This window comes from Melanotaenia boesemani, chromosome 1 (genome assembly GCF_017639745.1).
Source record: "Melanotaenia boesemani isolate fMelBoe1 chromosome 1, fMelBoe1.pri, whole genome shotgun sequence".
Classification (NCBI taxonomy): Eukaryota; Metazoa; Chordata; class Actinopteri; order Atheriniformes; family Melanotaeniidae; genus Melanotaenia; species Melanotaenia boesemani.
Genome location: NC_055682.1, coordinates 9,526,093 through 9,537,545, shown reverse-complemented (window position 1 = coordinate 9,537,545; position 11,453 = coordinate 9,526,093). Strand labels below are relative to the sequence as shown.

Genomic DNA, 11,453 nt, shown 5'->3' with positions numbered 1-11,453 from the left:
AGTTCAACCTAAAATAAACACACATAACTAATTACCGAATTAAATCCAGATAAGTACACGTGCTTAATGTTTGTAACTCTTGCCAATGCTGAGATTCTGTGAAAACCTGATCATAGAACCAGCACCAACAAAACTAAATGAAAACGTTACATTCACTGTCTAATATTGTTGGTTTAACAGAATATGTGTAACAATTTTTTGAACACAGTACCAACAGTTTCCAATTGTCTCGGTTAAGGGTTTCTTTAATATCATACAAACTGATTTTGTTACTAAAATGTTCAGAAAGTAATAGCAAAGAGAAAATAAATTGCGCAACATCTGTGTTAGCAGATTTGGAATTTCAGAAGGAATTATCTCAAAGCTCGCGATAAGGTGAAGATGAAGCCCATCAGCTGTGATCTGGGTTTGGGAGTTGTGCTTAACAGTAGGTTAATGCCTGAGCAGCTGGCGCGCACACCGCACCGCCTTGCGACAGCTCTGCAAGCTGATAAGAGTCCTGAGAGAGGTTACGGATCCTCATTTAAAGCTGAAACTCTTCATACCTCTAGCAGTTCTGGGAGCCGGGAAGTTAGGTTGAAGAAAACTCTGTCTTGGTAATTTAAAGCATTAATAATTAAGTTTCTGTTACAGTTTCAGGCGCCTTGGTGCGATCAGGCGCGCTACAGAAAGTGAGCGCACATGAAAGAACAATTGCCAGTTTGAGATAGTGACTGTAAAAATAACTGGAAAAGTTAAACCAGCAACAGACGAGTAAAAGAAGCCTACAATGTCTAATCTTCCCGCACCTTGTTTGGGGAACACACGGAGGTCTTCTACTCTGGCACGGGGAAAGAGACCGCCGGATTTGGAGCTGTCGGCAACCACATTCAGTGCGCATGATTCAGGAACACCTGTGGGCAACACTTTTCCCCAGAGAGACAAAATGCAAGAGGAAGGTAACTCTCCCTCCGATGTCCCCCCTGTTCATCTACACCCCTACTTATCTCACCCCCGGATGTCGGTGTACAGCACCGGGGTTCGTCCAGTCCTCACCCGCGCCTACATCCAAGGACGCGTGTATAACTTTCTGGAAAGGCCGTCTGGCTGGAAGTGCTTCGTGTATCACTTCACAGTGTGAGTGTTTTTGTTTTTTTTTTTTCATAATCATCCTGATCCGTGGGGTATTCAAGGGCATAATTGCAATTGTAAGATCATTTTAAACAGAGAGTTAATTGGGCACGTAGAGCCTTACAAAGTACTGTTAATCCTGTGCATTTTAGACAGATGCTGCTCAGATACTTAAGTAAAGTAGAGCCCCTTTAGGATCATTAGAGATCTTTTAATTTAGTTATAGCATGTTTAAAAAATAACATATGATTAATCAGAGACATGAAAATAAGTCCTTGTGGGAAAACTAAAGGGATATTACAGACATATTTTTATTTGAGGGACATACACAAAACAAGAAGTGTTGCCACTAATAAGCTAAATATCTCTCTACAGTACAGAAAATCCCCCAGGATGTTTCACTCTTTCTGTTTTTCTCTGTTTTTCACCACTTACAAATTCACAAATTCACATCTACTGTATACATACTAGTGGATTCTGGTAAAGGTTCAGGAATGTGGGATATGATTTTCCAGAACACCCCCACGTGTGCTGTCTGTCCCCACTTGCTGGCACTGATAGCAGGCAGCTAAACTTGGCAGGATGTATGCAGTGGAGGAGGTAGTGGCCTGGTCTCACTCTGCCACCCTGTGACCCCACAGTGTCAGAGGGGAAACAAAGGAACGCAGCTTGTCTGAGCAGGTTAGAGTCTCATAATGCAACTCCAGCCTTTAACCTTGTTGTAATGGTTATGCTGAACACTTATGTTCCCCAAATACAAACATATATTGTCTTAAGGTTGACTTTCCCTTGCCTGAATTTTTTTGTTTGTTTTTTTACTGTCATATTCAGCTCTGGTTGTTTCTATTTGCTGCAACCCCCCCAGTCAAATCTGCCCATATTAGAATTTTTTGCTTTTACTACAATTACAAGCATTTTAGGATTTAGATTCCAGTGAAATCAGCCTTTCGCTTTTACCCCTAAAATGCAAATAGGGAGCAGTCCCTTTATCGATTGCAAATTTTCAGCAGAGTGATCAGAAACGGCAAAGAGTCTGTGAGAACGTTGCTGCAGGAGGTCGATGCATGAAATTGAAAATTTGTACTAAACACGGTGATGGAAGGTTACACTGTGGTATAATAAATCTTACATTTCAAAATGCGTTTCTGTTGGCTGGCCGTGCACATAAACGAGGTCAAAGTTAAACAAAAGAGATACTGCGCTGCCCTGTCCTTTGCATGAGCTTCAGTTGACGTGAGAGGAAGACAGAGGTAGTATTTCAAGGACAATATAATTCCAATGCACTTTTTTCTGGAGAGATTTCAAGAAGGTGCACACTGAAATCCAGGCTTACCTAGATTACAAACCTAGCATGTCTGAATTTGTAGTCCTCTTCAATTCCATTATTTAGTTTTTATTTGTTAATGCATTGTGCATTTTTAACAAATCTCTTCTTGTAATTCGGTGTGGTGTTGCAATGTCTAACATGTGGGGGTCAGTTCAGAACCTTGTTTTGCTAATATTCAAGTGGGAGAAAAGCCACTAAGAACAAGCGTAGCCTATCACCGACCCAGAGCTTATCAGAGTTACCCTTGTGAGTGTGCGTCTGTGTGTTTACACTTCCATATGTATGTCTCTTTGGTGATAAAGTATGCTTGTGGGCTTTAGGTCTGTTGTGTTAGGGTAAAAGTAATGAAAAATACTTTTCTTTATATCAGCTGGATGCATATTTATCTTTATGTAATTAATAACGTATTGATCTTTATTTTTCTTTTGTTAAACATTTTAGAAAAAAGGAACATGTATCCATGTTTGTAAAGCTAAACCCAACACATGCTTGGGTTTTCTGTGCTGAAGAAACACAGTCAAATGCATTTTTTTTTTTTTTTTGTTTTGTTTTTTTTTTTTTTTTTTTTTTTAGTCAACAGCAGCATGGATCCATCCCACATGCTGGTTATGGATATGTCAGCCAGGAGAGTTAAAAGACAAAAGATATCAGGCAGTATTTTTCAGACTCAGCTCTGTTAAATAGAACCACATATTCTGCCAGTCAGAGGAAGGAAATTCAGACACATATTTTAATGATTCAACAAAAAGACTAAGAGATCATACATTGTTATCCATCCCCAACACAGCAACATTTTCTCTTGATTTTTGGATTTTATTATTTAAGTAACTAGTCAGCAAAAAAAGTCAGCACTTTTCTTCATTTTCATCTGGTTTCTGCCCTTCTGTCAAGCTCAACATTCAGATATCTTTTATTTGAATCTGCAGGAGTCAAAATTCTTCATAGAGCACATAAACAAAGTCATTCATCAGTGACCACCTTCTAGTGAAGAACAGCTAATCCTATATTGGTTAAAATTTTTGCTTTTCCATTATTTCAAATAATTGTTTTGCATACTGTGATGTTTTCACTGACATGGTCAGCAGTGTCACTACCAGTTCTTATCATATCCTCTCCTTTGTTTCAACTCACACTGTCCTGCAGTCAGCAAGCGAATCTGTCCATCAATAATAGATAGGGGCAGTGCTTTGAGCTTTTGTTTAGAGTTCAGCAGTGCCTATGTAGCTGAGCCAATGTGTTTTTTCTGTTGCTACACCAAGCCCCAGGGTGCTAGACAGACACACAAAGCCTGTATTATCAAGGGCCTGGAGGTAAAGTAAGTGAAATATGATGGTGCAGTTAGTGGTAAAGATGAGATGAGACAGACAATCTTAGATAAAAAAAAAAATGGTGAAGCAGAACTATGTTTTCACATGGTATTTGTCTTTATTGGCATTTCAAATACCCTAAAATAATTTGAGCACAGTGTCACAGACTAATTGCAATTAGCACTGAGGAGTGTATGGTTTTGGGTTTGATGTTTGGTTATGTCTCTTTTCATACTCTTTAACTGCCCCAGTCACGTTCCCGCTCTTTGGAAATTACACCTCTCTTACTGCCTTTCAACCTGTGATTTAACTTTTTTCCTGTTTTTTGCTATTCAACCTCAGATTGGCAAACTCACCAGTACACAAGGACCAGAGATGCCATTTCGAAGAACTCCAAAGTAATTTTACTGTCTGGTTTTGTATCTTCGTGCAGCTCTTTTGGACAAGACTGGCTGCTATAGTGGTGTTATACAGCGGTTCTGAGCAGGTCCCTTCTCAGTCTTTTATCTGTGTTGACGTGTGGCGTGCACACTTACCCCCGTGTGTGTATGTGTTAGCAAAACGGGCGGGGGTATTTGGATTCTTGGCTGGACTTCAGTAAACTCAGGCTGTATATGTGGTGATAAGGGTCTTCATGATGCAAACACTGACTGGAAACTATAAATCTCTCTCTAAACATATTTTCCATCATGTCTCCTCATACAGGAAAAACTCTTAGAATTTTAAGGGATGTCATATGAATATTTAAGACAATATGATACACATGACAAGAAAATTCCAACAAGTCTCCTAAACAAAAAGTTCATCTTGGTGTTTTGTTCCCTTAAACAGTTATGCTGTCCAACATGTCTTATAAGAGCATTTGTGCATCAGAGCAGGTGTCATTATCAAGTGTTTACTTTAAGAACCCCCAACATCTTCATAAGGAGGCTGGAAGAGAATTTGGATAGCATGGTAACAAATATGAATATATGCAAGATAAAACATAAATTCAAGTGCATTTTAATTTACTATGAAACACAATATCCCAAATTGTGTTGGATGAATTTGCTGTTGTGTGATTGTCTCTTGTAGTGTAAAGCTTTTGAGTGGTTACCAAGATCAAAGAATTGCTATTTAAATTTAGTCCATTTAGCATTACTGAGTACATTTAATACTTTATTAGTGATTTGTAAGAAGTTTGTTTTTGTGCATATTGAGTCATTGTCTTTTTCCTTTTTGTGTGTTTGGTAACAGATGTTATTCAGATATATTGCTGGGGAAAATAGAAAGGTCATAGTGAGGTCGTTGATGCTTAAACAGAGTCCACATCAACCTGATCTGCAACAATAGCACAGTCTGACTCTAAGGGGTAAATTAAACATAGTGATGTAATTCATCTTGGATCTTACTGCGGCAGGAGAAAAATTTATCTGAAAGTAATTTCATATGCATCCTCTGATAGTGTTCCATTAGTTTATCGTTTTATAAATGTCAGGGTGCTACCTAAACATGCTTGTTTGTTTTGTTTTCATTTGATCACCCAGTTTAATTCATAAAGACAATTTTTCCTTAGACAAAAATGTCAGTTAACCTTTCTGTCAGACAGATATCACTAATAAAGCCAAGCTATGTCTGATGACAGTTTAACAAGCCCAACATACTGAGCAAGAGATATTTTAAAGTGTGAAGAAAACTAAATGGAAGCGGCCATGTTTAACTCCACAGATGGGTTTATGTCAATGAAAACGATGGATGTACATGGACAACACATCCAAGACTTGTATTAGGATGAGACACAAAATAGGAAGAAATGGAATTCAATTTAACATAAATGTGAACAAAATTTCCATTCTTCGTTTCTTTTTGTAAAGCCAAGCTCAACTGACAAAACAATGTGTTTAAGGCTCACAACATGTTTGTCCCTTTTGCAGATTGAAGGGAGCTTGTCAATCGATGAAGAGGAGATAACACAACTAACCTGTTGTAGATGTTGTAGCTGTGGAGAGACAGTCTGTTTTAAGGCTAGCCGGGATTTTTCCTAACCTAAATCAATAGTTTGTAATGCCTAATCCTACTCAGGTAGTTTAGATGCTATATCTATAGAAATCTAAAACAAACAGCTATGTAATTCCAACCCTCCAACTTCAGCCTCCAGATTTTTTCTTCTGCCTGTTTAAATTGATAAAACTCCCCTTTCTGCTTTTGCAGTTTCAGAATAAATTATTTAAATCTTTTCCAGCGTCAACAAATCCTTCAGATAAGATAATCAAATAAGTATCTTGTTGTTATTCTTAAATTAGGGTGTCCTTTAAACTACGGCTCCCACTCAAATTAGACTTGAAACATTGGATCAAACATCATTCAAGTGTTTGCTCTAATGGCTTCAAATACTGAATGTTTCCTTTGGGTGCATTCAGTCAATAACATGACAACACTAAACCTAAACTTTTGTCACTTCCTGGTTGGGTTTAATTTTAAAGATCATAACTACATAAATGTTAAACAACATCATGGTCAGGACTAAAGTAATTGTTTTTGAACTTTTCGAATTTCACCAAAGAAAAGGATAGTGTGGGACTGAGTATATCACTGGTGCTGCAGTGTTAACTCCACCAGCAAAAAGGCAAAAAAATCAATCCATAAGTCCAAACTCATGGTTAATTAACATGATTCTGTTTTCAGTCATGCTCATAATATCTATGCACACAAATATTGTAATTTATATTGTAAATCTTTTGCTTGGTTTTCAAAGAACTTTATGCAGCATGTGCATATAAGATAAGATGAGATAAGATAAGATAAGATGAGATGAGATGAGATGAGATAAGATAAGATAAGATAAGATAATACTTTAGTGTCCGCTTGTGCAGAAAATTTCACTGCAACACACAGTCAACAATCATCACAGACAAGACTGCAGTCATACAAAAACAGAGTCTAAATATCCATTAAAATATCAGCAATGACATAAACTCCACATTTAAAAATGTGTATTCATAAAAAATAAAAATAAAAAAACATTAGGGTTAGGGTATATAGAAAATTTCTGGGAAAAAACCTACAAAATGCTACCAATTGAACAGTGTGATGGAGTGTGGAATAAATGTGTGTTTATATTTATTCCTCCTGCAAAAAGGCATCCTGAAACGTCTGCCTGAGCTATCTTATTTGCTAGTCTAAGGGTTTGTGCAGACCAGCCATTAAAGAAACAGCTCTCCACAGGTTGATCAATCACCTCGGAGCAGATGTTCAGCTGTTTCTGACTCCTGGACTTTAGCTTGACAGAGATGCCACAGAACAACCTGAACCTCCATACTGTAGGATGCTTAGTATGGGGACGCTACAGAAACTGGGAAGGATATTGCTGCGGGCTCCAAAAGACCTGAGTTTCCTCAAAAAGTAGATCCTCTGCTGTACTTTGTTGCAGATGTAATCCACATGATGGGACCATGAAAGGGGTGTTGTCCACGTGCACTCCCAAATATTTAAAGGATGCAGATCTGCAGTGTTTCAACATCACCATATAGTGTCATTTCATCATGCTTGGAACCTTAAGTAAGGTAGTACTAAAAAACACATAGGCCAGTATCAGTTCCATGCTACTACCTACAATGGAAAACCAAAACAAAGAAGTGAGCCGCACCGTACAGTTCAATGTCGTTAAAGCTCTTTTACACTTTAAAGTCAGTTTCTCTCTTGACCACTAGAGGTCACATATCCTTTCAATGCAACTAGGCCACTACTACCAGCATAACAAATTAACCATGAGTATGTTTTGGGGAAGACAGTTTCAGTAGTAAATTTTTATTTATTTATTTTACCTGCATGTGCCTCAGTTTTTTGCAAAGTTTCATGTATTATTTTTTCAGATTGTTTATTTCCTTTTTGTTATTTAGATGATTTTAATAATGTATATTAAAGAAAATCTTCCATTCCTTTCCATCTTTCCATTTCCTTATTGACTGTCAAAAATAAACCATGAGGGCCAAAAAAGAGAGCATTTTAACATTTTACATTTTCATTGTTGTAAGTATATTTTAATTTAATTTTAATAAGAACTATGTCAAAAGTCATTGGATATCTTTGAATTTTCTATTCGACAGTCATTTAGCAGACACTTTTCTCCAAAGCAGAATTTTAGTTAGTAAACTTAGTACATAATAATAATAATAATAATAATAATAATAATAATAATAATAATAATAATATAGACAGTACATAAAGGCAAACTTATGCAACTGCTTATGTGGGACTGATCCATTCTTAACAAACTGGTGTGTCAACTAGCATCAACAGTCACATGAACTCACTCAGAGGTTGTAACCTTCATCACCACATCTCTTGCCACCTCCAGCAAATGGAAATTAAATTTTTGCCCTTGCTCCAGGGTCAACCTTTCTGCAAAGTTTCATATAACATAATTGTTCATTTTCTGTTACAGTATATCCTGAAAACAGATGAAATGCTAAAATAACCCACCCAATTTCAGCTTCAATAACAGCAGAGATACTCTAATAATTGAAACAAAAATAGGAATCATAGCCTGACCTGACAGGGTGGAACACATGTGAGCAAGGTTATAAGGGTGAGGATGGATCATGACTTATATTACTGTTTTCTGTGCTTTTTCTCTTACTTACAGAATCTCTCATTTTGACTTTCATGAACATCTATGATACTGAAAAATATGGGGCACCATACACTGACCTTTATTTGGTATTATGCCATCCTACATGTAAACTTTTAAAATAAGCTGCTTTTTGATTCCAATTGCCAAACGTGTTCCTAAGAAAGATTTTTAAAATCTGGTTTGTCCCTTAATTTTGAAATCTGTTTAAGAGTCAGAAGTAAATAATCTAAAAGCTTGTGGTACAGTGTCATAACAGCTTAAAGTATCTTCCTCAAGAGTGATGTTTTTTTTCTTTTTTCTCCTATCCTTCAAATAGCTTGAGTAGTTTCAAGCATCTCCTTGTTGCTGTACTTTAAATACTTTGACCTTGAGAGGGAAAAGAACAGTGTTACAGCAATTTAGAGTTTGCTGTTTCTGTGTGTGGGATGTGGAAATGTGAGCAAACCCCAGTGTTCATTATTTGACAGATTTATGTGCTTTGTATTCATATTCATATGAATTTGAAAGATTTTTCCTTCAGAGCACCGTCCTTGACTGTTTCCTTAGATCCAGTTAGACAATTTTCATGGTAACGCAAAGTAAAGTTATAATGCTTTCTGACTTTTGTAAAAGTTGTTCAGAGGCTCAAACTTGAACTAAACACAGAAATTAAGTTTTGCAGTTTGAATCAAAGTGGGGAATGCTGGCATAAATACTTGGAGGGTGTTTAAAAATAGATTGAGATTTGTGTTTGTCCAATGTGACAGATGACAAATGAAGTAAAACTTAAGGAAAATTGCATTTTTATAAGAGCAAGATTCTGCTTAGTTATTAAAATTGATCAGTAGAAATCTTCCTGAGATTCTAACCAAGATTAATGCATGTTCTACTTCCATTTTCACAGGTTTCTCATAGTTCTGGCCTGTCTGATCCTTAGTGTCCTCTCTACAGTTGATCAATACCAAGCCTTGGCTTACACAACTCTCTTCTGGGTGGTGAGTGCTGAGTTTGATTAAAAGAGCAATATCTGATGTTATTCTTAAAAGAAAAAGGAAAATTAATAAATGCATGTTTTGTGCTTGACTTGTTTCCTCTGAAAACAAACAAAACAAACAAACCAAAAAAGGTCATTTCAGTAAAGCCACAAAAGAACATAATTTATACAATAAAGTAGAGTGCACTGATATGCAGTATCATTAAAATATGAAAACAGTTGTGAAACCTTTATTGAAGTATAGGACAATTATTCAGACTAGATAAACTAGCCTACACTGTGAATGCCAGCCTTAAGATACAACTTAATTGCAATAAAAGTTAATTTACCCATGCAACAAAGGAGATTACACATGTAATATTGATGCTACACTAAACCCATCGGCCAAGACTAACAGCATCACTGAGGTTATAACAAAACCTGTGGACATTACCGCTTGACATTACCACTTAAATATGTAATAAAAAAAAAAAAAAAGAAAGAAACAGAGTAAGAGACTTATTAGAAAATAGCTTGCATGTATGATTTTTTTTCTATAAAGAAAAGCAGCATTCTGGAAGAAAATCTTAAACCAGCTACCTACTCATTTCATATACCTACAAGTTTAAAAATAAATAAATATTTCTGCTTAAAGGTTTATTACATACCATTTATAACCAGCTTCTCTCACCCTTCCAGCATCATTAAAACACTGTGGTTGTCAGCCCTCTTCTGAAATAAAATAAATCAGTATTCCAGACTGATATCAGCAACAAGTCCAGAAGCCAGGCTCTCTGTTGGTATGCGGTTCTGTCAGATCCTTTGGCAAAGTTGATTTTCACTTCAGCATTAATGCAGAAAAGTTCATTTACATTTTAGATCAACATATGCTGCTTTCAAGGCCACATGTTTCTCCAAGAACATCTGTGCATTTTTCAATAAGACGATTCATTTCTGTACACTTTACAAAGGCAAGATGAGAGGATGATGAGGTCCTGATCTGTCTCCAGCAGAAAATCCTGAAATGTTTGCTTCCTTTGGCTCCACAATGCCAGAAATGCATTATAAGTATTGTGAGAAATATAGTCAACATGACAATATGGTAAAAGCTTTATTGTGTCTGTTTTTTTTGGAATATGTTGCAGACCAAAAATGTTAAAATTGATCTATGTATTGTTCATTACCATCAAATCAAATTAAGTTAATGAGATATCATGGGTTCTCATGTACCCATTAAATTAAAGTAAATATAAAAATAACCTTTTCTATATTTACTCAACTTTTTACTAATTTGGAGCCGTAATTACTCAATTTAAAGACTATAACTAAGAACATTCTGTGTTAAAATGAATAATTAATCTCTTAAATCAAGCAGCAGTAAACTGGATATTTATATTATAATGTTTATGCTTTTTGTGCATAACAAACCAAATTGCCAAATATAGACTAATCTGGTAGTCATTTTGTGTGTTGCGCCATCTTGCTGTGCTGCCATTACTGAGGTGGAAAGTCCTAATTTCCTTGTATCAGTCAACATGGACAGCAGCATGAAAATCTGGACTGACAACGTTAGACAGTGGTCTACGTTTACTGACAAGGACATCTTACCTAAAGATCTCAAAGTTATTCTGCTTTTCATTTTAGTCAGACATCAGAGCATTCATGTAAGCGATGATTTATCAGACAGAAACTGATTTCAATAAATGTCAAACCACATTAAAATATACGATTCTCATCTGTTCTGCTCTGAAAGGCACAGAAATGCCACCTCAGCAATGGTAGAGGGTCTTCTTCTAGTGTTAGTCTATAAGTGGCATAATTCCCTCTTAACTTATAAATGGTTCTGGTTTCTGTATCATTATGTTGTGCTTGCAGGACTTCATAAAAAGAAAAGGTAATTGTATAAAATGGGAAAAAGAAGACAAATGTATGTGTCAAAACACAAAGAATTAAGCTGTATAGATATTTCAAAATTTTTATGAATTCCACACATTAAAATACACAGCAGGTGTTTGGACAGAAAATATTAAATGTAAAATAAAAACATGTTTGTTTAGAAGAAAACTGAAGATTGCTGCTGAAATGATCCCGATCAGCAATTTGTGAACATAAAGTGCCAGAACATTTTTTTTTTAAATAACAGCA

General features: G+C 36.1%; 1 protein-coding gene across 2 annotated transcripts in view; it reads left to right on the top strand.

The window, feature by feature from the left end:
- The first annotated feature begins 701 nt into the window (after positions 1–701).
- The window catches only part of kcnq1.1 (potassium voltage-gated channel, KQT-like subfamily, member 1.1), a 59,211-nt gene continuing 48,459 nt past the window's right edge, over positions 702–11,453 (top strand). For both annotated transcript variants that reach the window (XM_041980034.1, XM_041980024.1), the window contains exons 1-2: positions 702–1,116; positions 9,240–9,330. In XM_041980034.1, coding sequence (XP_041835968.1) covers positions 770–1,116; positions 9,240–9,330 — 438 coding nt within the window. In that variant the 5' untranslated portion in view covers positions 702–769. The remainder of the gene's footprint in view (positions 1,117–9,239; positions 9,331–11,453) is intronic.